At 39.5% G+C, this 27,394-nt stretch overlaps 2 protein-coding genes and 2 long non-coding RNA genes across 4 annotated transcripts in view; 1 reads left to right on the top strand and 3 right to left on the bottom strand.

Moving 5' to 3' along the window:
• The window catches only part of LOC138979020 (uncharacterized abhydrolase domain-containing protein DDB_G0269086-like), a 46,964-nt gene extending 37,079 nt beyond the window's left edge, over nt 1-9,885 (top strand). Inside the window, exons 14-15 of the mRNA XM_070351835.1 lie at nt 1,420-1,503; nt 2,829-9,885. Of these exons, the coding sequence (XP_070207936.1) occupies nt 1,420-1,503; nt 2,829-3,013 (269 nt within the window). The 3' untranslated portion in view covers nt 3,014-9,885. The remainder of the gene's footprint in view (nt 1-1,419; nt 1,504-2,828) is intronic.
• A 2,592-nt stretch (nt 9,886-12,477) lies between these two features.
• LOC138979038 (uncharacterized) lies at nt 12,478-13,981 on the bottom strand. The gene is made up of 2 exons (XR_011459902.1): nt 13,094-13,981; nt 12,478-12,910 (listed from the first exon to the last, which is right to left on the bottom strand). It is a non-coding gene; the product is annotated as an uncharacterized lncRNA (long non-coding RNA).
• Nucleotides 13,982-13,993: 12 nt separating this feature from the next.
• Nucleotides 13,994-18,189, bottom strand: LOC138977834 (uncharacterized). The gene is made up of 2 exons (XM_070350442.1): nt 14,201-18,189; nt 13,994-14,072 (listed from the first exon to the last, which is right to left on the bottom strand). The coding sequence occupies exons 1-2, from the start codon at nt 18,187-18,189 to the stop codon at nt 13,994-13,996; spliced, it is 4,068 nt and encodes a 1,355-aa protein (XP_070206543.1).
• A 971-nt stretch (nt 18,190-19,160) lies between these two features.
• LOC138979039 (uncharacterized) lies at nt 19,161-20,197 on the bottom strand. Its single transcript, XR_011459903.1, has 2 exons — nt 19,777-20,197; nt 19,161-19,593 (listed from the first exon to the last, which is right to left on the bottom strand). It is a non-coding gene; the product is annotated as an uncharacterized lncRNA (long non-coding RNA).
• Between the last annotated feature and the right edge of the window lie 7,197 nt (nt 20,198-27,394).

The following is a 27,394-nucleotide window of genomic DNA, read 5'->3' as shown; positions in this document are numbered from 1 at the left end:
CACAGCCCAACCCCTCCTCAAAGCGTATCATCCACCCTGTTCTATATGCCAGGAAACATCCAATGCTGATTTTATTATGATGTAGTAGAAGGTTTTGGGAATGGTTGTGTTCGACTAGCATATGGATTGTAGTGACAGGCTATGGCAGATATGGTTATGTGTAAACAGCTTGTTGTCAGGCATGAGAGGGATCTTTTTCTCCCCATATGCATTTATACCTTTCAAATTAGAATAGTGACATCTTTTTTTGTGCCAAACTTAGCCTGATGTAGTTTTTTTTTATTGCTACTTTTAAACTTCTGACAACAATAACCTGGCTGGTAGTTATTAGTTGCATGCGTTATCATTTTAACTTCTAACTTGCATTAAGTAATCATCTTCATTCCTTTTAAAGGTACAACATCACATGTACTGTCTTTTCCACATATATGATCAGGTTCACCGCTCAGATCTACCCAGACGTGGAATAAGAGCATCCTTTCACTTGGACACATACCTAAACTCAATAGCTTGGCTGCTTTGACACATACCTAAACTCAATAGCTTGGCTGCTTTGACACATACCTAAACTCAATAGCTTGGCTGCTTTGACACATACCTACACTCAATAGCTTGGCTGCTTTGAAATTCAATGCAGAGTGGGAGTTTTTGATGAATTGATTTCATAAGTGACACCAATGCTAATTTGAAAAATTAATTTTCACAATGAAAAATCTAACTGCACATGAAGTAGCCAGCTGAGGCTGTTGATTTTTGGTAGCTTGGTCCCAGTGGAGGGAAGCTCTTGTTACATGTAACAGCCTGGACAGATCTGTGGTGGTAAACATGATTGTGAGAACAAATTGTAGAGTGGAACCTCTGGTTTAGCACCCTCCATCTTAAGTCTCCTTCTCTTATCAGACCTCATTTTCTCAGACCTTTTCTTCATAGCCTCACTGAATTTACCTCCATCTTAAGTCTCCTTCTCTTATCAGACCTACATTTTCTCAGACCTTTTCTTCATAGCCTCACTGAATTTACCTCCATCTTAAGTCTCCTTCTCTTATCAGACCTCATTTTCTCAGACCTTTTCTTCATAGCCTCACTGAATTTACCTCCATCTTAAGTCTCCTTCTCTTATCAGACCTACATTTGGTGTTTTTTTAGGTCTTAAAAGAGAGGAACGTTTTAGATTGAGGTAAATTTAGTGACATTGTGGGGGAGAAAATATCTGGAGTAAATGAGGTCTGATAAATGAGGTTTTCTTATCCAAATTTTCCAGTTTTTATGAGGTGTTAAAAAAAGTTAGCCCTGTTTCTTTAAACCATTTGGTTCTTGATTCACCCTGTTTCATCCACCCCATCACCGCTTTGCCCATCACCTGACCCTGCTGTGCACTAACTGCGTCCTGTCTCTCTCACCACATTGTGCGCACATCAGAGGGAGCCATTGAGTGGGAGCCAGGGGTTCGGGGAAGTTTGCGGCGTCTGAAAGGCACACTCAATCCTCTCATCACTGCTCAAGGTATTGAGTGTTGTATGCTATGTTCTGGCAATGGTTCTGTTTGATGAGCATATACTTAAATCAGTAGATTAGGGTAACATGACTAACCCTAAAACTTTGAATAAAAAGTTTGAGAAGGTTGACAGACAATGGGATTTAATGACGTCATATCCGGCTTTTTGTGAAAGTTGAGGCGGCACCGTCACACCCTAATTTTTCAATCAAATTCATTGAAGTTTTTTGACGAAGCCTGTACTAAGGGATTGCATTTCAGCGTGGAAGCTTAACAATTAATTAATGAGTTTGGTCATTAAAAATCTGAAAATTAAAATTAAAATTAAAAGGTGAGTAATCGATTCAAAAATGATTTCATCGTATTCTGTATGATTTTCTGATTTCAAAAACATATAGATATGGTATATTTGGATTTAAAACAAGCTCAGAAAGTTTAAATGAATAGAGAAAAGCGCCTTTCTTCAGATAACATATTAGAAGACACCCAGGTGGGATGTCACATTTCTGACTTTTCAGTATCCAAGATGGCGGCTGATTCAAAATGGCGCCCAACCCTGACGTAAGTCTGGCACATAACAGGGTCAAATAGCATCTCACTTTAAAGGTATATTTAAGAGGAATGGATATTTGACATCAAAAATGATGCCAAAATATTAACATCTAACAGGCAAGGTTGATCAAGTTCACTTTTTTTAAAGCTACAGTTTTGCGCTCTTAGACTATTTATGTGATAACTCATAGAACTGTCAGAAGTGCAGGTGGCTAATTACACCTAAACACTAGCGCGACTCTTGATCTGCTAGCGTTTCACTGGATGGAAGCGACCCGAGTTTTCTGATAAAGGGATATTATACAACTCCTGTAATGCAACCGAGGGGTGGATTAAATCTAGTTGATTATTTTTAGACAAGTGAGAAATTAGAACGAACTACTTTGATTACACCAAAATCACACGTGGATTATTCGAAGTAAGAATAAAGAGGGCTAAAAAATAATCAATACTAGAATTTATTTTTAGAACATGACATCATTTGAAACCCAGACGATTGGACCCTGTTGCGGAAGAATACAACGTTGACTCAAAACTGTAACAACAATGGCTGACGTGTATAAAGTACACGCATACCTCGCCAGGTTTGTTTTTGTGACTAGTCGACAGACGATGCCATTTGCTTTGTGTGCACACTCGTGAATTACCAAGCGGCTGCAAATACCCACTCGTGGTTTATTTTCCAGTAATCAACTCGTGGTCATTGTTTAAGCTCTATTTATAGTATGACAGAAGATGACCTCTGTATTTTTCACACTGTCATTTTATTGATCTATTTCAGAAACACCAACATCTGCTGACGGAAGCAATCATGACAGTTCCTTTGAGGAAGGGTCACAAGGAGGCAGCTTTCAGCCTGTTCAAGGTCAGAAAAGGTCAACACTAGACAACCGGAATCGCAAAGCACGCAAACCCAACGCTGCCGAAGCGAAGGGAGGCAAGAACAGCAGCTGCAAGCAGCAATGAGGAAGGAGTTACAAGCGTTTGTCTCCCTTGGTCGGGAAATTATTGATTTTTGTACATGATTTGTGATTTAACAGTTATTCCTGCTGTAAGATTGTTCTTTTTTCTTGTATGGTGGTTAATACTAAACAGAGGAATGTAAATCTTTTGTAACTAACCTTTTTTTGTTGCTTTGTTCGAGTGTGTGATACAGGGTTATGGTTTGTCTGTCACCAAGTTAAACAGTCTGAGTGTTTCTTGTGACTGAGTGGAATATAAGATGTGCAATTTATTTTTCATGAACAAGTCCTTTTAAAGGCAGTGTATTATTTGAAGGGAAGATGATTTTGTCACTAATTCTATGGTCATACAATGAAATGCTGCTCTATGGAGCGTAACTATTGTTCGTTACAGAGATGTGTTTGACTTATTGCATTGTGAAAAGTCTTCAAAGGCCAGTAATTATTTGATTATCTTATTCTTCAAAGATAATCTTTAAAAAACAGAAACATGTTTTGCCTGAAAAGAGGAAGAATGATGAAAAAGTCAGGTACGGCGCTGTGGAACAGCACTTAATTGAAAGCTAAGTGTAATTTGAGAAATAGTTCTATTGACACAAGTCCAGTGTTTGTTCTCAAAGTGTAACTGGGGTTTTCATGGCGGATATTCAGCTGTGTTCCATGTGTATTGTATTCATCATCCTTTCCCACCACGTTAAGCATTGTCAATTTTAGAAAACATTTTATATTATGTGAAAGAAAACCGCTGGGAAAACATTACTGAACAAAAATCGTCCACGTTTGATTCTTGAAAATGCAGCACAAAAGTCATTGATGGTTGATTCATGAAAATGCAGCACAATAATCACAATTTGGGCAATGTGCAAAAAAAGGGGTAAAACTTGGGAGCTTTGTTAGTTCAGATCATCGAAAAACATGCTTTTGGCATGGATAACATTATGACTTATTGGGTAAATTTATGTGTCACTGATGTTAAACTCCACATACTCAACCACGCAAGTATTCACCACAAAGCATGCTTGTGTTGTTTGCGCAGAAGTGTTCTTCCACTAAGCATTTTGTCCTACTTTATTTTCTGTTAGATTTGTCAACAACGAAGAAGGGAGCAAAGGGAGATAAGATTGTTTGCTTGCTCAGCGGAATCAACACTGGTTCAGTGACACGAATCAAAGTCAGGGTTAGTTATATTGATTACATCACACTAAGCCAGAGTAAATATGATCAGACAGAAAATATCATGCGCTTAAAACGCCAAATTAATTGTTGTGAAACCTTAAAATGTTTGTAGACAAATAATGAGGACAGATATGACTTCCTATTTTGCATTGATACAATGTCATGTGAGTGAACAGAGAGATGGTTATGGGGGAATATCACATGAGCAATTATATTTGAGGCGTTCATAGTTCAAAGGGAAGCAAGAAATACTCAGACGATACTGTCGAGAAAAAATGGAGGAAAATGTTTGATTGTTTTGATGCCGTGATTGTGAAGGAGTTGCAGTTGTGATTGATATTAATTCATGATGTGATGTTTGCAGATTGTGAATGAGCGGTGGTTGTGATTGAGCCGTGATTTGCGTTTTAAGTTTTGTTGGTGTCGAGCCGCTTTAATCAGAAAGGTGTGATGGGAAAAAGGATGTGGGCAGGTGGTGTGTACAGATTATTCAAGTTCTTGCCATTTTTTTAGCTCTGTAACTATCGTCGTAAAATATGTACAGGGTGTGTTCTTTGCAATTTGGCTGTAGTACCGACTTCTTGGAAATGAGAAAAATGCAAACAAAGACGGTTAGCTATTGGGACGTTTAATCATATAAGCGAAGTACATGTATTCACCAGTACGTCAACATTGTGGTCTTTGAAGCGAACGCACAAACACGTGAACGTTTCATTTTGTCTGTTATCAAACGGTCCAATACCATACCTTTCTTGTATTTTTATTCTTGACTTTGGAACATGAGCAGTCTATCTATTCTGGATTTGATAGAAATTGTACAGGATGTGACAGTAACTTGCTGTTAGTGGGTGTGTTTACTGTGTAACGCCACTTTGTGCTTGAGGGTGTTTTCACTCAACACCCAGTTCCAGCCGCGGTCTTACAGTCTGTGAGAACGCTCTTTTCTGTATCCTGTCCCTCTTTCCTGTATCCTGTCCCTCTTTCCTGTATCCTGTCCCTCTTTCCTGTATCCTGTCCCTCTTTCCTGTATCCTGTCCCTCTTTCCTGTATCCTGTCCCTCTTTCCTGTATCCTGTCCCTCTTTTCTGTATCCTGTCCCTCTTTCCCCTCATCACAATAATGGTTGTTTTAAAGGCACATTCCTTCCCAAGAAAACAATTCAGCTAACTGTTTCAGATCTGGCCAGGCTTGTACACGGGTTAAGTCCGTCACTTGGCCACTCACCAAAATCAGCATGTGACTGCTTCCTCTGCAGAGTTGGAATTTTGTTATGAACTAAGTTTGCAGATTGATGGAAGTGTCAATTAAAACATTAATTCAGTAACAATATTCCACTCTGCACAGGAGGCAGTCAGGATGTTGATTATTGGTATGTGTCCAAGTGAAGAGATGGTCTTATCCTGTGTACAACACTGGCCACATTCGAAATGGTGAATTGTTTATGCAGGAGGGACTGACTGCCTTTAAAAGCATGTTGAGCCTTTTACAACCACCGAGACTTGTAGAGTGTTGGATAAATGAGAACGGAACCCTTTGAAATGTTTGTCTTATGACTGTAAATTATAGGTGAGCGTGCTGACTTTCTCTGGACCATGTTGGGACGGTCATGCAGTCTGGGCTAATCTTTTCCTGTCAAATTGTCACGCAAAAACAGAAAACATCGATTGGCACTTTGCATTGAAAGGAGAAACGTTGACGTTATACATAAATGTACAGCATACATTATCCGTGATTCACAGTTTGAAAGCGCTGATCCCTACTAATGTTCTGTTGAATGTTTGATTCTAAATTACCTGTTTTTTAATTATTAAACTTTAAAATGTCTTATTACTTTTACAAATATTCTTTTTTTCTTCTTCTATTTTCTTTACACTATGCATTTGTTTGATCTATTCATATTATCGTCGAACGCTGAAGAAGAAGAAGAAGATCTATTCATATCATTTCATATATTTGAGGAAAAGAATCAAATGCAGAAAAAACGTTTACTCTCCATTTCCTTGGGTTTATGATTTTACTTTTATCTACCTCATCATTTTCTTCTGAAATGTATTAAAACTTTTTCATCACTTTCTTGCATTTGCACGCAAGTTTTAAACTAAAATTTCAAATTTCTTGACTATTTTGGAAACCTTGCCTTTCACTATTCACTTCTCATTGCAGCTACTTTTTCTAAATGAAACATTTTCTTTAATTGACTATTGATTCGTTCATTGTTTAATCCTATTTGAAAATATGACAAGAAACTTGGATTATTCTCTTGCATATTTAGATCAATGTGAAATCACTATCTTTGAATTTTTAAACTTGCCTGTGCATTTGTTACTGTTTGGAAAATACTGTAGACTTTCAAACTGAAAAATGTGTGTGTGAAAACTCATCAAGCTCAACATTTTATCAATACATGTGTATTATTTGTTAAATTGAATTTGTCCCCATTATTGCTAGGAACGCATTCTTTATCCAGGTCTTCGCTCTTTAAGCTCATGAAGGTATGTAGACACTAGTTGATACATGCACGTTTAAAGCCAGCCCAGTAGATTTTCTTCACAAATTTCTTTTTGTAAACAGTTAAATGGAAATTTAGAAAGTTTTTTTTGCTAGGGATGGGTTTGCTCAGTCGTTCATGGATTTGTGTGAAAAAGTTGAAATAGTCTATATTAGCAATGATTTTATAACTTGACATATAATTGCAGAGGTAGGCACTAGGACCAGTTCTTTTTGCAGCATCATGGCATGTGTCTGTAACATGTTCTGTTCTGATTGTATAGGCTGTTTGTTCTGTGTTCTTGATCAACAATGGTTTCTTTCCTGGGTACACCACAGAACCCTGCAGTCACTTTCATGTGCTAAGAGCATTCTTTGACTCGCACATCTGTCTGTGCAAAGTAGGAATTTCTTTGTGAATTAACTTTGTAACTGAAATATCCATGTCAATCTGGGAAATCAGTTCAACCAAAATTGTCCTCCGCACAGGAGATAGCCTCCCTGCTGATTTGCGGTATGTGTCCAAGTGAAAGGAAGTTCTTATCCCATTTAATAGCCTGCACAGATCTGTCGGGCCCCCCCCCCACACACACACACACATTTAATAGCCTGCACAGATCTGTCGGGACCCCCCCCTACACACACACACATTTAAGACCTCCAAAAATCAGAAAAAAATCAAGTCTTTAAAAAGAGGTGGTAAATTTACTGTGGCTATGAACAGAAAATCTGAGAAAACGGTCTAAAAGAGAGGGAGTCTTAAATTGGAAAGCCTTGAAAGGGGGGTTCACCTTTACAAGTGATTGTCCACGTGGAAGGTACTCTGATCCATCTCATTCGCTACACAACACACCTCTTTCTTGTGTGTGTGTGTGTTTTGTTTGGCTTCACTTCACTTCATCGGTTGCATCTAACGTTTCATTGCCTTTACTTGCTACACATCCCGGGAGGAATTCTTCTTTTGCCGTTGTTTCTTCATTGGTTGGAATTACAGCATCTTTTGCCAGAATCCTTGCGTTGTCGAAAAGACATATACTGTTCTTTGCTTGCCCGTCCTGGCCTTACTTTACATTTCATTTGCATGATGAGTTTATGCACAGTTGTACAGAAAAATGTATATGATACTGTTATGCATATGCAGATATTTTGTATTTTTGGCAGTTTATTGAACTTTACTAATTGAACATATTTTACCCCGGTTTGTTGTCTCTGATAGAAATCTGTCCCATTTTTTTTTCTGTTTTCATTTTGTATGCATATGAACCATATACAATAATGGTACAAGTTTACATCTTTTTGAACCAGTACTTTTGTTGTTGAAGTTCTTTTCTGATTTGCCTGTGTAAACATATGCTCAAAAATCTTTGAAAATGTCAAGTCCAAAATGTGTAATGCTATTAGAAATTGTTTGAATATTTTATTCATTCTTTCTCTGCCTGAATTGCTATGTTTTTATCACAGATGTATAGAAGGTTTGTTAAATAATATGTAAAATTCTGTCCAATTCTGAAAATGAAGTAAAATGTTATGCCTTTTATATGGTGCACATTGGCCACATGCAAGCATCTGCAAGGGATAAGTATTCATTTTGAATTAAATGGTACCTTTAACTTCCTTCCCTAGTGAACAGTTTTGTGTGTCTTTATATATGGTAGACCATTGTTTACATGAAAAGGAAGGCACCTTTAATGGACGAATTCTTGAAATAACTCTGCCGGATTTGTATGGATTGTGAAAAAGTGAATACTCTTGGAAACATTGAGGCAAGCTTTCCTGCGTGACACTACAGGCCAATCACTACCTGTCTCCACACTTGGACAAGGACCACACCTGAAGACGCACTCCTTGCTAGTGATTGGCCGATAGTAGCACGTGCCAAGTGGTACCTCAATGTTTCCAAGAGCATTCACCCGACAGAGTATTTTTCAGAACATCGTCTATTGTCAATTCATATCTGTGGTTTGGTTCTAACAAGTGAAAGCAGCTAAATATAGACTAACTTATTATTCTTTTAAATCTTTTATCTTTTGTACAGAAAAATTCAAGTGAACCCAAAAGCAGCTATATAAATCTTAAAGTCATGTATGACTAAAGCATATCTTTTGTACAGTTGTAAGTTACTTTGCCGATCACATTGGTATCTAATTATGCATTCTAAATTTAAATATGATGTGCTGTTCTCACTATACAAATGTTTTTTCTTTCACATTCTTGTTGAAAAATTTTCATTGATAAAGATGATACACTTTAGATGACCCTAAAGTCATAAAGCATAAACATATTTTTTTTCTGTTGAGTTTTTGAGTCACTTGAGAAAAAGTGACTCTATGTAATCGGTCAGTGTTAGTCTGTCCGGCCGGCCGTCCGGCCGGCCGGCCGTCCGTAGACACCACCTTAACGTTGGACTTTTCTCGGAAACTATCAAAGCGATCCGGCTCATATTTTGTTTAGTCGTGACCTCCAATGACCTCTACACTTTAACGATGGTTTCGTTGACCTTTGACCTTTTTCAAGGTCACAGGTCAGCGTCAAAGGAAAAATTAGACATTTTATATCTTTGACAAAGTTCATCGGATGTGATTGAAACTTTGTAGGATTATTCTTTACATCAAAGTATTTACATCTGTAGCCTTTTACGAACGTTATCAGAAAAACAAGGGAGATAACTAGCCTTTTCTGTTCGGCAACACACAACTTAACGTTGGGCTTTTCTCGGAAACTATAAAAGTGACCGGGCTCAAATTTTATGTGAACGTGACTCCCAGTGACCTCTACACTTTGACGTCTGCTTTGGTGACCTTTGACCTTTTTCAAGGTCACAGGTATGTCTTGAAGGAAAAAAATTGAAATATCATATCTCTGAAACTATTCATCGGATTTGATTCAAACTTTATAGGATTATTCTTTACATCAAATTATTTACATCTGTATTGTGTTGTGAATAGCAATTTCTTCCTGTCCATCTGATGCCTCATATAATATTCAGAACTGCGAAAGTGACTCGATCGAGCGTTTGCTCTTCTTGTTTCTCATTGTTTTTGTGGAAAATGTCTTTGATCAAATGTTCTGAAACTTGTGGTAGCTAATTTAAAAACAATCCGACATTCATATAAACTCTTTTGTCTAAACAAATGACATTTTGACAGTTTAGACTGTGCATGTCACATACAAAATGGCCTCTTTTATTCATTAAGAATAAACCAAATGAAAAATGTTCAGTTGTTGCATTTGTGATAGATTATTGCATCTGATTAACTTTTTCTTGAAATGAAACTGAACTGCAAAAAATTATCATCTTTTTGCTTTTGTCTTTGTTTCACCGGTTTAACAATCAAATCTTTACATTTGATTTCTTCTTTTGCACCAGTGAAAAATACCTGTGAATGACTGAATTTTCCTTTGATTTTTTGTTTAAAACAAAGAACAAAACTTGTTTCCACTTCTGTCTCCATCCTGGTCTTTGAGGATTGTCCCTTTCTGTCCCGTTCTGATGATTGTAAATAACTGTTGGTAATCTTCAACTTCAGCGTTGTAAGTTAAAAGAAGTTCGTCTGATGCAGTGTATGCCTCTCAATTTGCGGAACTTGCTCCTTAACAGCATTAAAAGTCATTTTAACTGCCATTGAAGTTGCGGTATGAACTGAAAAGATTAGTTTAGTTTGCATGCGGTTTAGAAGGAAAACATCAGCGCAACCATTTTGAAAACAAAAGTAATAGGTAAAGCAAGCTAAAAATGATGTCCGCAAGCGTGCTTTTTCATTAATCAACGACACAAATGACCAAATTATGCACAGTATTGGAGCTCAATCAGTCATTGAATGTCAGTGGAGGCAGGTTTCACAGTATTGTGTTCAGCAATTTACTATTTATACACTCAAATTCTACAAAATAAATGTTGGCACACAATTCAAAGGACATGTTTTTCCAACAAAGTGAGTTTGTTACAACTAAAAACAGTAATTTTTTTTATAGTCCTGGTCCTTATTTATATCTAAAAACCAGGCGCAAAGCGGCATACCCTGAAAACGCAAAAAAAGCAATACGGTCATCCTATGCATGCATATAGCTCATATAGCCAAAACCGTTGAAGATAGAAAGACATTTATTGAACAAAAAATATGCAACACATCATTCTTAACAAGTTTTGTTCTTGTATGTATATCAAAATATTGATCCTCAAATGAATGGTTTGAAAAAATACGACTTCCGGCAGACCTAGACCGTTTTGAAGGAAAAAACCGTCTTTTTTTTCAAACCATTCCATGGCCATCAATATTTTCATATACATGTAAGAACAAAACGTGTTAAGACTGGTGTTGTGCATCTAGTTTGTTCAATAAATGTCTTTCTATCTTCAATGGTTTTGGCTAGATGAGGTAACAAGAGAAGGATATGGGCATTGGAATTACGTCAACATTTCGAGCATTGTCACAGATGAAACATTTACTGCAGGGTGCTCCTGATTAACAAACCGAGCAAAACTGAAAATTATTGAAGAGAAGACATGTCTGAACAGTTTATAAAGAGACAAGTTTGCAATCATTTGTAAACACCATTATTGTATGGAGGAGTAACTGTTCCCCTACCCCCTAAGAAGGTATTTCTGTCCGTCAACCACGTGAGCGATCGCCACAAATCGAGGCATCACTCGCATTTCAGTTTGGACACACCGGCTGATTGCAAATGCACAGTACGTGTTTCGACACTGAAACGTGACGATTGAGCGTCAAAATAGTTTCTTAAAACAGTCGAAAATGGAGTTAAATGTGACTTCAACACTCAGTGGCGATCGCTAGAGTGGCGATTGTTACTAGACGGACACTAGAAAACCTCAGAAAATGTAATTACTTTGCGATTTTTTTAACTGAAAAACTGTTGCGGTCTTTTTCTGTCGAGCGCGAGCGTCAACGTAAAACAACGTGAGGTCACTTCCTCCCCAAACGGTTAGTTTTTGAATGAAAAGAAAAATGTGGCGATCGCTACATTGTTTAGACGGACTGGATCGCAACTTTGAAATTCGGGTCACCGTGCGTCGATCAAGGGCAAATTGACCTCGGCAACATTATAACTCACTTCAAGGGTGCACAAACTTGTATTTACAGTATACAAAATTAGGTAAACTTGTGTTTTTGTCCTGTGAAATCACAATTAGTTTCGATGCTCTTGATATCGCTATGCGGACGGACAGATCTGAATCCCCATACATTTTTTTTGCGGAGCTAGTATAAGTTAGAATTTGTGTTATGGATATCGATTGTTGTTGAAAAACAATCATTTCAATGTGTTCTGGCACTCTCAACCACCACAGCATTGATACTTGTGCATGTGTGTGTTGGAATTTAGTTCTTTGTTTAGTGATGCTGTGGCAAAAGTAAATTCATCCGTCCGTATTTTGACGATCGCCACCATTCACACGCACATAAATAAACACATTATCAAAAATTTCAACTTTTATTTTCAAAAAAGTATTTAAACAACAACTAGTTTGCATGTTAATACAACAAATACAGCAGATTCTCACAGATATGGATTTAAAAGACTAAGCAAATCTGAGACTATCAAAATGGCCTAATACCATGAAACCTGCCTGGAGTGATGTTTGGCAACGATAAAAGGGTGTTCTATCAGATTCCCCCCGCGGGTTAGGGGGAAGAATTTACCCGATGCTCTCCATAAGAGGCGACTAACGGATTCTGTTTCTCCTTTTTACCCTTGTTAAGTGTTTCTTGTATAGAATATGGTCAATGTTTGTTGTGACGTCTGCTTCTCGTTCTAGGGCTGATCAGTGTTTAACAGAGACAAGTGCAAAGAAGTAATAAGAAATTTAATAATTCTGTACTTTCAAAAACATGCACGTGATCATTCTTGCAGACATCAATCCCTTTCTCTTAGAATCTTCAAATGAAAGTTTTATAGATTATGATTTCGCTGATGTGATTTCACACACACGTAACAACATTGTCTTTCTTCTTCTTGTTGCGTAGACGTTTGATATCGAAGCGCGGATCGTACTTCTTCTTCTCGTTGAAAATGTATTTCGGTTTACACAAATGAAGACGTGATGGTGTGTTAATGTTCACAAAATATAAAGTAGTCTACTCATCATGATAAACTCGATCTGGGTGACACTTGGGGACGTTGGTGGTTCCTTCCGTGGTTACCGCTGACGTTGCCCTTCCCACAGTGTTCACACGACATCATTTACACAAGCATTGTACACCCCTGTACACTTGCACCTTCTGCAACACACACGTGCAATATCTGTTATTATCAAGTATGATTTCCATCGATATCATTCAATTTGTTTCTCTAAAACAAACACAGAAACAAGAGTTCACAGACTGACACAAACACATGGAAAATGAACAATACCTGTGTTTTCCTGTGAATCAATAATGTTAAAATGTATTAGCGTGTTTTACCTTCGGTTAGTGGACCTTTGGAGATCGCAAAAATGTGGAAATCCGTCCACGGAAGGTGAAACATATGCTAGTGCAATCTACGTGGCTTCGTTGATTGCTGCCATCTTGGAGTCAATGAAACGGTCAGAGCATTGCATCCTAGCAACCTCAACTGAATATATGTACAGTTCATATTCACGAATTAATATACCAGTGCACGCTGTTTCCTTTTGCTCTCTTCTTTAAATTTCTTTCCATGAAGATAAACAAATTCTTGTCTTGTACGCTGCACTAGTTTTGGACTAATGGCGCGAGCGTTGACGTCATATGTATCCAGTGTCGTCATGACGTAGTCTCGGTCATTTAACCTCGTTTTGTGTACGCAACTAGTGAAGTCTCGATTAATATGAGAGAGGGAGTCGATACACGAATTCCATTCGTCACATAACCCCATGGATCAAGATAATTATCCTATCCCAAGTAGATAATTATTCATCGTACGACGCTCTGCTCATATAATCTGCACCGTGGTTGTCCTTCCCGGGGATAACACGTACGGTGAACTCGTATGGCTGCAGTTGGAGGGCCCATCTCATCAGACGAGGGTTGTTCGGTTGTCGTTGGAGATGTTTGAGTGGGCGATGGTCTGTCTCAATGGTGAAGTGTTTCCCGTACAGATACCGTTCGAACTTTCCCACTCCCCAAACTGTAGCTAGGCATTCTTTTTCTACGGTGGCGTACCTACTTTCTGCTCCGTTGAACTTCTTGCTTTGGTACGCAACAGGTCGTAGAGTCTCTTCGTGCTCTTGCATGAGAACAGCACCCATTCCTTTGTCGGAGGCGTCCGTCCTTAGCACGAAAGGTTTGCTGTGGTCTGGCATACACAGCACAGGTTTCTGTGAGATTTTCTCCTTGAGTGTCTCAAAACTCCTTTTCGCTTCGTCGTTCCAGACAAGCTTGTCTGGGTTGAACTTCTTTGTCAGGTCGGTTAACGGAACAGCTATGTTCGCGTATGATTCGATGTAGGACCTGTAGAAGTTGCAGAGTCCTAGGAACGACCGTAGTTCCTTCTTCGTGGTGGGTGGGAGAGCGTCCTGAATCTTCTTGATCTTGTCGCTTTCTGGCCACCTTTTTCCACCTCCCACTTCGTGTCCGAGGTACGGCAACTCTGTGTAGCCTATGTAGCACTTGGAGGGTTTTGCTGCCAAATTGGCTTCTTGTAGCCTCTGTAGTACTGCCTTCAGAGCTGACATGTGCTCTTCCCAGGTTTCAGTTGCTATAAGCACGTCGTCCATGAAGTGGTGGACGTCTTTTCTTCTGATTGGATTGAGTAGCTTCCTCATCATGCGGTTAAACACCCCCGTCGCTGTTTTCAATCCAAATGGCATGTTGGCCCAACGAAATTGGCCCGCTGAAGTTGTGAATGCCGTCTTGTCTCTATCCTCCTCCTCTATTGGGATCGCCCAATATCCTTTCGTCAAGTCTAGCTTTGAAAAGTATTTTGCTTTTCCCAAACTTTGAAACAGATGGTCGACATCGGTGATGGGTTCAGCGTCGAACACTACCACGTTGTTCAGAGCTCTCAGATCAGAACAGAAACGGTACTTTCCGTCCTTCTTCTTTATCAGGACGATGGGAGAGTTGTATGGAGAGTTTGCAGGTTCGATGACATGCAACTTCAGCATTTCTTCAATTTCCTTTTCGACAGTTTCTACCATGGCGTGAGGTATGGGTCTGGGTTTCACAAAGACTGGTTTCTTCTCTGTCACTTCAATGGAACATTTTTCCAGGTTCGTCGTCTTTGGAACATCTGTTAGGAACTCTTCAAATTCTTCACAGATCATCTTCGCCTCCTTGACCTTTGCCTCGTCCAATTTCTCGTCGAAATGGATGTTCTTCACATTTTCGGTTCTTTGAGTTTCTAGGAGGGGTAACATCTTCTGAGTGTCATACTTGAAAATGTCATCGTCCATCGTGTTGTCCTCTTCCATGACAACAGCCACGACCTCTTCTCCTCCGTCTTCTTCATCACTTTCTTCTTCGTTTGAAGCAGGAACACTCGCTTGGGCAGATGAACTGGGATTGGGAGTGGCGGAACTCAATTCCCGTTCTTGGTACTCCTTGATGAGGTTGATGTGGTAGATCCGTGTTCTTCTGCCAACTTGGATCTTGTAGTCGAATTCGTTCAACTTTTCCACAACCTTGTAGGGACCTGACCATGTAAGTTCCAGCTTGTTGTTCTTCACAGGGCGTAGAAGTAGAACCCGTTTTCCGACTTCTAGCGTCCTTGGTTTCGTTTTCTTGTTGAAGAAATGGGCTTGCTTGCTGGCCGCTTTCTTCAGGTTCTCACGTGCCACGTTGCACGTTTCTTCTATTCTGTTCCTGAGGTTGACTACATATTCCGCTGTAGTCTTCTGCTCCCCTGAGATTTCTTCTTCGGTCCATGTTTGGCGCAGCACTTGCATGGGTCCTTTGACAGATCTCCCATACAGCAGCTCAAACGGCGAAAATCCCATGCTTTCTTGTGGGGCTTCTCTGTATGCGAACAGGAGGGCGGGGATAAACGTGTCCCATTCCCTCGGTTGATCGATCGCTAACTTTTTCAGCATGCTCTTCAGTGTGGAGTTGAACCTTTCGACCAAACCATTCGCTTGAGGGTGAAACGGTGCAGTCATATGGTGTTTGATGCTGAGAAAGTCGTTCACTTCTTTCATCAGGTGGCTGGTGAACTGTGTGCCTTGGTCCGTTATCACTTCATCTGGGATTCCCAATCTAGTCCACATCTCCCAGAGAGCTTCAGCTACGGTGTCTGCTTGGATGTTTTTCAGGGCTACGGCTTCGGGGTATCGGGTAGCGTAGTCAACAGATACCAAGATGTATTGTTTCTTGCTCTCCGACATAGGTTTGACCGGGCCGATGATATCCACCGCAACTCTCTTGAAAACTGAACTGATGGGTGGCATCCTTCCCAGAGGGACTTTCTTCGTCTGACTTTTCGGTGCAGTTCTTTGGCATGTGTCACAGGACAAGCAATACCTACGAATGTCTCCTGCACACCCTGGCCACCAGAATTCTGCTCTAATTCTGTCAGATGTTTTTCTTTGACCTAAGTGTCCTGCCATGGGGTGATCGTGACCAAATGAAAGAACTTTGTTTCTGAGTTTCTTCGGAACGATTACTAGTGAACGGTCGTTTCCGTGGCGATCTTTCGTTGTTCTATACAGGATTTCTTTCTTGTATGAATACCGTATCCCATTGATCCCTTCTGGAGAGTTGGCAAATTGCCTGATGGTCTTCAACGAAGGGTCACTTGCCTGTTCTCTCTTCAGATCAGCTGGCGAATACAGTCTTTCTTCTTCCTTGACTCCCTGTTTGTGGCTGCAGCTTGGTTTCTGGGCGTCCTCTGTCGCTTGTGCTCTCGTGGTAACAGCAGCTGCTGTCCCAGGGTACCATGCTGGGTCTCGAACAGGATATGTGGGAGTCAATTTCTTCTCTTTACCTAGTCCATACCATTTACCTATGAGGACAGGGTAAATTGGGTCGTCCATCACCGTTACTTCTGTCTCGGAGTCAAAGTAGGGTGAATCGATGTGCACCACGGCGGTGTGGTACATCTTCTTGGAGTCTTTCTCTGCCAGAGTAGTCTCCTTCATTTTCGCTGAATATGCCTCCTTTGGCACAAACTTCTTGCTGACAATGATACCAGTACATCCAGTGTCTCTCAAAGCGTTGACAATTGTTCCATTCAGCTTCACTGGTACCACTTCGGCACATTTCTTTTCCTTGCAATTTCCGCAAAGTTTTTCTAAGAGGATCGGTGTCTCAAGTGTATCTTTCTTCGATGAAACTGCACCTGCTGTGTCTCTCTTGTTTGGACAGAAACGAGAGACATGCCCTTGCAATTTACAAATGAAACAACATCCAGATGCTCGCAGTTTCTCTCTCTCGGCGTCACTCAACTTTGCCTTTAGAGTTTGATTTGCGGGTTTTGTTGATGGAGCAGCTATTCTTGTTTCTTCTTGGGGAGAACGACGTTTTTCAGGCTTGACGTACGTTGATGAAGTTTTGACGTTCGATCTAGATTGTTGATATGTGTTGGCTATCATCCCAATCTCTTTGGCGCTCTTAGGGTCTCTATCCCTAATGTGAACGGCGAGGTCAGGAGGAAGGGTGTCCAACACCTGCTCACGGACCAACAAATCTTTGAGATCTTTTACATCTTGGTCGCATTCTGCTAATTCCACCCATTTGTCTAGATACCGTTCTAGCTTCGTGATGTGCTCTTTATACGTGTCAGTGGCGCTTTTCTTGGTTTGGCGAAACTTCTTTCTATAATCTTCGCTAGTGAGTTGGAAGCCCTCATACAAAGCGTGTTTGAGAGTGTCGTAGTCATTAGCGTCTTCCTCGTTCAGCTTTGAGAAGATGACTCTCGCCTTACCCTTCAGAAAGTACACTACACGTGAAGCTTTTGCTGCATCACTCAGGTTACAGTCTCGAGCATAATGCTCGAACTGATGGAACCAGCTCTCGATGTCATCACGGTCGTCTAGAAAAGGAATCTTGGGTTTGAAACCATCATCTTCGCGAATACGTCCTGGCGAGTTGTTGTTCCTGTTGCCCTCTTGGTTGGCGTTCTGGATTTTCAACTGTTCCAGTTGGAATTGTCGTTCAGCGTCACGTTCTAGCCGTTCAGCATCACGTTCTTCGCGATCAAGAGTTTGTTGCTTCTGATTAAGAACAAATGCACGCAACTCGGCTCCTTCTAACCCCAACAACTGTCCTTCGGCCAATAGCTGTCTAGTCAACTCTAGCGGATCTACACTTGTGGACTGAGACATATTTACAGGTGACACGTCCGTGCACGCCTGTGGATCAACCTCTTCGTCGTTACGGTTGCTGTCAACTTGAAGAGAGAGATGAACACTCTCTTCTTCGTCAGCAGGAATTGGTAACGAGTCTATCACCTCTTCCCGATCGTTACCGACAGTAAGGGTTTTTCTTCCCTTCTTATCTGTGGTCACTATGGGGAGAGATTTGTCGGCCGGCTGTTTCCGTGCCAACTGGGCTGCGATGGTGGACTTTCTAAAATTATGAGCTGGGGAACTGTCGTCACTCATAAGTCACCTCGCGTATTATTCCAAAACGTACAAAATGTATGTTGCTCAAACACCGTCGAGCTACTAAATTTCGGATCAAATTACAAAAAGAAACAGTCGGGCGGCGCCTTCGTGCACAAAATGCAAGTCCTAGTTTAGCTCTACTTCTACTGTACTTTGAAATAATTCTTCAACGTATGTTACGTTACGTTTCCACACAACCACCCAAAGAGTTATGTTTCCACGTTCTATCGTGAGTCAGTTTACTTTTATCTACCAACGAGAACTTACACTGTAAACTTTATTTGACTCTTTCTGGCGAAAAGATCGATCTTTCACTCGATCGAACGTTGAATATACACGATGTATCAACTCAACTGTCAATTCGCATCATTTACTGTGTAGATTAATTTACAGCCACTTCTACATCAAGTAAATACGACTGATATCCACAAGTCGATTATATAGGGCTTCACAGGGAAATACAGGTATTAAATCCTTACCTCTTAGGTACCTGACTCCCACCAACCTCCCGCGTAATTTAGAACAAACTAAGGGGAATGATGGTTCCGATAGTACGTGCAAGAATACTATCACACTGATGAATTGGAACACCACAAATAAAATTGGGAGCTAACAAATCAAAAGTGGTCTCGCTAAATATTGATTTTTTAACGTGTCGTTTCAGCTGACAACACTTCCAGTTTTTATTTTACCGTGTGATAGGGCACACGTTGAGTTATAGATCTGTGATAAGTAATATAACTAAAGGTAAATAAATAAAATTATATGATGAGACGATGGCGATGAAGTACGAACATATATACAATACAAATCGACATGCAGGAAACCTACAGCAATTTTGAAACGAGAAAAATTTGGAACGGCTGGATTGAAAGTAAAACGTTGATTCAATATCCCGTGACTCGAGCCCCCATTGTGACGTCTGCTTCTCGTTCTAGGGCTGATCAGTGTTTAACAGAGACAAGTGCAAAGAAGTAATAAGAAATTTAATAATTCTGTACTTTCAAAAACATGCACGTGATCATTCTTGCAGACATCAATCCCTTTCTCTTAGAATCTTCAAATGAAAGTTTTATAGATTATGATTTCGCTGGTGTGATTTCACACACACGTAACAACATTGTCTTTCTTCTTCTTGTTGCGTAGACGTTTGATATCGAAGCGCGGATCGTACTTCTTCTTCTCGTTGAAAATGTATTTCGGTTTACACAAATGAAGACGTGATGGTGTGTTAATGTTCACAAAATATAAAGTAGTCTACTCATCATGATAAACTCGATCTGGGTGACACTTGGGGACGTTGGTGGTTCCTTCCGTGGTTACCGCTGACGTTGCCCTTCCCACAGTGTTCACACGACATCATTTACACAAGCATTGTACACCCCTGTACACTTGCACCTTCTGCAACACACACGTGCAATATCTGTTATTATCAAGTATGATTTCCATCGATATCATTCAATTTGTTTCTCTAAAACAAACACAGAAACAAGAGTTCACAGACTGACACAAACACATGGAAAATGAACAATACCTGTGTTTTCCTGTGAATCAATAATGTTAAAATGTATTAGCGTGTTTTACCTTCGGTTAGTGGACCTTTGGAGATCGCAAAAATGTGGAAATCCGTCCACGGAAGGTGAAACATATGCTAGTGCAATCTACGTGGCTTCGTTGATTGCTGCCATCTTGGAGTCAATGAAACGGTCAGAGCATTGCATCCTAGCAACCTCAACTGAATATATGTACAGTTCATATTCACGAATTAATATACCAGTGCACGCTGTTTCCTTTTGCTCTCTTCTTTAAATTTCTTTCCATGAAGATAAACAAATTCTTGTCTTGTACGCTGCACTAGTTTTGGACTAATGGCGCGAGCGTTGACGTCATATGTATCCAGTGTCGTCATGACGTAGTCTCGGTCATTTAACCTCGTTTTGTGTACGCAACTAGTGAAGTCTCGATTAATATGAGAGAGGGAGTCGATACACGAATTCCATTCGTCACATTTGTAAAGATTTTAGTCAAGCAGTATGTAAGAAATGTTAAGTCCTTTGTACTGGAAACTTGCATTCTCCCAGTAAGGTAATATATTGTACTACGTTGCAAGCCCCTGGAGCAATTTTTTTATTAGTGCTTTTGTGAACAAGTGGCTCTATCCCATCCCCCCTCCCCCTTTCCCCGTCGCGATATAACCTTCGTGGTTGAAAACGACGTTAAACACCAAATAAAGAAAGAAAGAAAGATGTTCTATCAGATATAATTCAGTTATGGCACTGGCTTTTCAGCTTTCAATTGACAACGCTAAAGTTGAAGACAACCTAACTGTCCATAAAAACTTGGTGGCTATGTTGTGTACAGCTCTCACTTGTTGGAATTGTGTAGAACACTGTTGACTTGTTTGTGAAAATCATGACTGATGTTTTGCAGGCAAAAACAATCAAGGCTAATTTTGACATTGACATGAATCGGTAAAGTTGTGATTGATCATAAGTGGTTTGTTGGGAGGCTATATGTTCCTCTCTGTTTGAAAGCAGAATTTTTCTTGACTGTAATGGAAAGTTGATATTTTGTTTGAATTGTTTGATGAGTTCTATGACTTTTGAATGTATTTTACCTTTTAAAACAACCGTTTTATAAAAGTAAGATTCAGTGTACAGTGGTACCTCTCTATAACGACTTTGAAAATGTAACCGAAATTCGGTCATATTATGGAGGGGTCGTATTATGGAGGATGGTTTTGTTATGTCCGGGTCCGTCAATGATCCGGAATGACATTGGCGTTTTGATTGATTCCGCCCACAAAGTAATGTTATTCTTTCCTTAAACGATTATGGTAACCTGTTTTCTAATTCAATTAATTACCCACACACTTTTCTTGCTTGTTTAATCAAGCCCCGTAACTACTCGTGGGTTAAGGTTTGAAATAAACAAACTGAGGTCGAACGAAAGCATGCGGTCCCAAAACATGCACGTCGATGTCGATACCAGCTACTAATCATAGTCATACGATACCCAGCAACGATTTGGTTGAAAACAAAGAAAAGTGTCCCAAACGCAAGGAACAAAACGAATAAGAACCGCGGCAGTGTGTTGAAACTGATGTAAAATTGTAGCCAAAAGCGTCAGTTTTCCCGATGAAACTTGACTCACTCATTCAACTTGGGGACAACTGCACTACGGACTGTCCACAGAGTTGAGTAATTTAGGACACATACTCCACTACTCACCTTCAAACTTCACTGACGGGATTCTGAGAAGAATTTATTGATTCAAACGAACGCGTGGTTGTATATTGTGTCATTTGGTCACGGATCGGGGAAAACCAAGAACAGTTCCAGATTTCAAAACCCATGTTCGTTGGCCGCCATTGTTAGCTAGACCGAAAATGTTACACTTGCTTTGCATACGTACATCGCAAAATGACATGACGTCACCACAACTTTCGGTTTTGGTTCGATGATCGGATTGCTTTCATAACGTTTCTGTAACTTTGCGTGTTTAAAAGGTAGGAGTTCCTGCACAGTTCTTTGCAAAATGAAGCAGACATCTGGCGAATGACCTTTATCTATTCAAAATAAAGTAATGACCTGAAATAGAAACGAAAAACCATGGCTTCAGCCGTTAGCGTGCCGAAGCCGATGTACACGGAAAGGATTTCAGCACGTGTTTGTGTCCATATCGCTTACTCACTCGACTGGAGATATAAGTCAGAGTAAACCAACCCCGTGATAATTTTGGGAAAAGTCGTTATAAGTCCACGTTTGGACGGTCGTATGTCGTATCAGAGAGGGGGACGTAATATGGAGGTGACAAATACTAAGACAAAGAAGGAGAAAAAATCCGTCAGAGAAAAGTCGGTCGTATTATTGAGGGACCCGTAAAAGAGAGGGGTGGTATAGGGAGGTACCACTGTATTGTAGAGACTTAATACTTTAGTTCATTTCAGATGTAGAAGTAATAATTATTTTACTATCATTATCATCACAAGTAGGCCACTCATAGACACATTTGTGAAGCAGCCCATTGTTAGAGCCATCCACAATTTGACAAAATGACAAGGAAAGAAATTGCAGTTTAAAAAAAAAAAAAATCAATTGTGAGATCTATTGTTGGATGTGGGTACAAATGTGTACAGAAATATTTTGATTGGCTTAATTTTTTCTTCAAATATATACCATGACTCTATGCTTCTTTTAGACGGTTTGTTTAGGCGTGACTAACACTGGCCCTGTAACTACAGAAATATGCAAGGTGGAGTTGACAGTGATTTGTATTACAAGACTTTTTGTGGATAGTTAATCTCTGATGGTTGTGCGCTCAAACATAGTGTTCGAAACTCAGAATGTTTGATGAATTCCTTGCATTTGTTAGCAGGTTCAGATTTATGCATTATTCAGCAGACTGAATTTGTCTGATCATTTCTGTTTGAATTGTAGGCTATTTAAAGCATTCCATCCATTTTCATTATTCTGTTCAAAACGCGTGCCTTCACTTTATTTCATGGACAGTTCCTCTTTTTGATTGTCCTTGAACATTTCTTGTACAGATTTCTATTGACTTAAATTTTGTGTGTGTGTGAAGAGTAATATAATAGAAATGTCCATTTTACACATGTATGAGTGCTCTTCTTGGAGACAAAAAAACCCACAAAAAAATTAAAAAAAGATTTGAAGTTATTGTTGTAGTGCATCTGTAGAAAATATGATATTGCCACCTACATTTAGCATTTAAGAAATGAGTAGAAGTGAATTGTTGATATAATGCGTTCATTCTGTTGACTTGTATTGTACAAACATTTCGAAGAGTTCTTGTTTCTGCGTACATTTATGTATGAATCATGTACATAATGTTATAAATGATATCATGTACAGTTAAACATGTGTTTTGATAACACCATGTTTCATTGTGCTAAGGGGCATCATCATGTTTTTTATATGTGTATTTAGAAGATATACACTTTAATCATGATTAATTGTGAAATAGTGAGTTTGATTTCAAAGTCATATTTCATGATTTGTCTTTATTTTCATGCTTGTTCATTTTCTGCATTTGATCTGTTCACTTTCATGTGTGTGTGTTTGTGTGTGCAAGTATGCATGTATGTATGTATGTGCATGAGAGTGTGCATTTTACTTTTTTGTTGCATGTATCAAGTAGATGCTTGCTAGGTGTACCTCGAGTTTATTTTTATTTGTCATCTCAATACTTTTATCTGTTCTTAGCTTGAACATCAATATTTATTTTGTTGACCTTGGGTTCTATGTCAAGGCAAGTCTTTTTTATATCTGTTGTTTAGTTGAGATTAGAACTGGTTGCAAATAACTCAGTTGAAGCTTACAGCTGATAGTTACACCACAATTTTATACTATCAAATTTGCTGTGCGAAGTGAATGAGTCTTCCTTAATGACAGAGATATTAAAAGAGCTTGTCTTTGTATGAAGGCAAACTTGCAAGGACTACAGTGGGAGCTTGCTAAAAGTAGTTGTATCTGTGACACAACTCCTTGCTTTTTCCTGTAAAGACAGTCGTACTGTTCATAGTCATTTCTGACAGTGTTCTCACCTCTGGAGGTTTGTATGTTGCTGTTGTGAAAAAACAAACAACTGTTGTGCATAATTATCGTGACGTTCAGTGAGAGTGCATTGTAATTAAAATACTCACCGCTACCCTCATCCCCACAGAATCCCTATTTTTCTGTCCTTTCTGTCTGTATATATGTTCTATTTGTATTTCCTTTCTGTCTGTATATGTCCTATTTGCATGTGTCCTTTCTGTCTGTATGCCGTGTTCTGTCTTTATGTGTCCTTTCTGTCTATATGCCGTGTTCTGTCTTTATGTGTCCTTTCTGTCTGTATGCCGTGTTCTGTCTTTGTGTCCTTTCTGTCTGTATGCCGTGTTCTGTCTTTATGTGTCCTTTCTGTCTGTATGCCGTGTTCTGTTTTTATGTGTCCTTTCTGTCTGTATGCCGTGTTCTGTCTTTATGTGTCCTTTCTGTCTGTATGCCGTGTTCTGTCTTTATGTGTCCTTTCTGTCTGTATGCCATGTCCTTTCTGTCTTTATGTGTCCTTTCTGTCTGTATGCCTTGTTCTGTCTCTATGTGTCCTTTCTGTCTGTATGCCGTGTTCTGTCTTTATGTGTCCTTTCTGCATCTGTCTGTATGTCGTGTTCTGTCTCTATGTGTCCTTTCTGTCTTTATGCCGTGTTCTGTCTTTATGTGTCCTTTCTGTCTGTACGTCGTGTTCTGTCTTTGTGTCCTTTCTGTCTATATGCCATGTTCTGTCTTTGTGTCCTTTCTGTCTGTATGCCGTGTTCTGTCTTTATGTGTCCTTTCTGTCTGTATGCCGTGTTCTGTTTTTATGTGTCCTTTCTGTCTGTATGCCGTGTTCTGTTTTTATGTGTCCTTTCTGTCTGTATGCCGTGTTCTGTTTTTATGTGTCCTTTCTGTCTGTATGCCGTGTTCTGTCTTTATGTGTCCTTTCTGTCTGTATGCCGTGTTCTGTCTTTGTGTCCTTTCTGTCTGTATGCCGTGTTCTGTCTTTATGTGTCCTTTCTGCATCTGTCTGTATGTCGTGTTCTGTCTCTATGTGTCCTTTCTGTCTTTATGCCGTGTTCTGTCTTTATGTGTCCTTTCTGTCTGTATGCCATGTGTGCATGCCGATGTGGCATGCAGTCACCTACTTTTGTTGTAATTACGTTTGCTCAAGTCATTGCACGATGTAAAAAGAAGTAAACCGTGTTTTTATTGTGGCACCTTGTTGTGACCCGTTTTGTGGAGCGTTAATATTTTTACGTGAAATTCACGTGCTCCTTGTTCAGTTGTTGTGACCTGGTTTTGGTCGGAGCGTCACAAACTGCGTCGTTTAGTTCTAGAACACCGTGAGATTCACGTGCTATTTTCCGTGTTTTGATTTTGAGGTGAGCCCTGCGAATCTGCGTTGCAAGTTTTAGAATACGTGTGACTCACGTGTTTTTAGCTTTGTGATGTCAGCTAGTTCCTTGATGTTCTTTCTGTTAAATATACCGTTTTAAGTTTTGGGCATGCACGGAGTGCGTGATCGGTTACTGATTGGTTGTAAAATAGTAGTTTCACCCGATTCTGTCTTAGGAATGTTGTTGGTTGGTCAATCCGGTGACCTTTGACTTTTGAATAACTATTCCATGTTAGGTTTTTGTTTCCATAAATACCGCTGCTTGACTCCTGTCTCGTCAGTCGATCTGAGGGTTTTAGGAAGCGTTTGGTTTTGATGTAAACGTATGAAGGTTATCAAGTGAACCAACGGAGTGTTTCTTATGTTTTAACGTCAACGTAATGTTCTTGGAGACAGTTGTTTCTCAAGTGTGAATCGTTTTGTGCCCTTCGTTTGTGAGGCAACACGTTTTTGGTACTGCTGGTCAACCCACACAGCGCATAAGGTAATTTTGTTGTTACTTGTTTGTGTTGTGTTTTGGTCGCCATTTTGTAATGACTTTGTGAGTTGTTTATGTATAACGTGAGTTGAAAGTCTGACTTGTTGTAGTGTTTCTTTATTGTGTGTTCAATTGTTCTAGTGTTGTGAACGTACAGCAATGTTTTGTAGACGCTAGAAAGTCGCTAATGTTTATAATGATAACTTGTGTTTTCTGTGGTTAACGAAGTTCGAAGTGAAACGTTTTCTCCGACTTTTTCAGCCTTACGTTAAAAGAATTTAGGTAAAAGAAGCTTGCGGTCTGTGGTGATCGTTTGTAAACGGGCTTATTTCTTGTAACGTTATTGAGGGAAAGTGGATGAGTAAATATCTTGTTTGTGACTTTGATTAACGCAGGAACGTTGTCGTTAGACTTTTTTGGTATGACAGTTTGCTTTGTATTCCTGGCCTGATGAGTCAACGTTTTGTATTTTTCTGAAACTAGCCATTTTGGTTTTAAACGTATGTATGCTAAGTTTCTTGAGTATTCTTAGTGCTTATGGTATTGTTGAACGTACGGAACGTAATTCTTTATTGTTGTTGAACGTACAGAACGTAACTCTTTATTGTTGTTGAAGGATTAACCAACGAGTGTTTGGTAATTGTAACTTTCTTGTCTGTTTGTCTTCGCCTGTCTTGTGATTGTTTATTTTTCTTGTATTTACTTCTCGTGTCTTGTTAATGCATTTTAATACCTTTTGCCATGTCTAATAATTTGTTTTCTTTTCTCTTTTTCTTTCTGTCCATAAGTTTTTTACCGCAATAAGTAGTATCGCAATACGTAGTATCGCAATACGTGGTACTGTAACGATATATATACATTACTGATCCCTAGTGTCAGATGTAAAATAATAAACCAGTACTTTTGCGCGTTATCGCTTGTAACCTGTGTTTGTCATTTCGTATGAACAATATGTAGTACCAGCCTCGCTCACGAAGGCGCGCACAGTAAAAAACTTAGCTGCTGACGCCCAGTGAAAGAACGTTAGCTAAAGTAAAAAACTTAGCTGCTGACGCCCAGTGAAAGAACGTTAGCTAAAGTAAAAAACTTAGCTGCTGACGCCCAGTGAAAGAACGTTAGCTAAAGTAAAAAACTTAGCTGCTGACGCCCAGTGAAAGAACGTTAGCTAAAGTAAACAAACTTAGCTGCTGACGCCCAGTAAAGAACTTTTGTTATTGACGCTCAATGAACGTAAACGTAGCTGTTGATAACCAGCAAAAGACTTTATTGTTACCTGTCACTGTGTTAGTGAACCATAGTTTGACATAGATCAACTTGTCGGTTAGAGATCTTCCTACTCCGTATCCGGCGCATTTTTTGTGACTTTTGTGTATTATCCCAAACGACCCTCAGATCGATTCATTTTACTTTTTAAACAGATAAACCTTATGTAGGTTTTTAGTGCTTTTGAATAAGCGGACATTGTAATGGAGGAGATTCCAGCAGATAAACCATTGGAAGCTTCAGGTTATGACATTAACGGCGATGAAGATGAACATTCTCAAAGGCCTAGGCGTGACATTAAGCCTACTGAAAAAGGTAGAGATTACCAGATTGAGATCAAAACTAGAAACTTTGCAAGACAACGAACATTCTTGGAACGAGCAATCGGTGAGGTAGTAACAGAGCTTAACCAAGAAACTCCTAATCAAGAGTCGTTAACCAGTCAGAAACAAATTGTTTTGAGCATGTACAAGGATCTTGGTGACATAGAGAAAGGTCTTCGTAGTATTGGTAGCGGTGAAACCATTC

Source organism: Littorina saxatilis, linkage group LG10 (assembly GCF_037325665.1).
Source record: "Littorina saxatilis isolate snail1 linkage group LG10, US_GU_Lsax_2.0, whole genome shotgun sequence".
NCBI classification, from domain to species: Eukaryota; Metazoa; Mollusca; class Gastropoda; order Littorinimorpha; family Littorinidae; genus Littorina; species Littorina saxatilis.
Note: the sequence above shows the minus strand (reverse complement) of the source record. Positions and strands in the feature narration are given on the sequence as shown.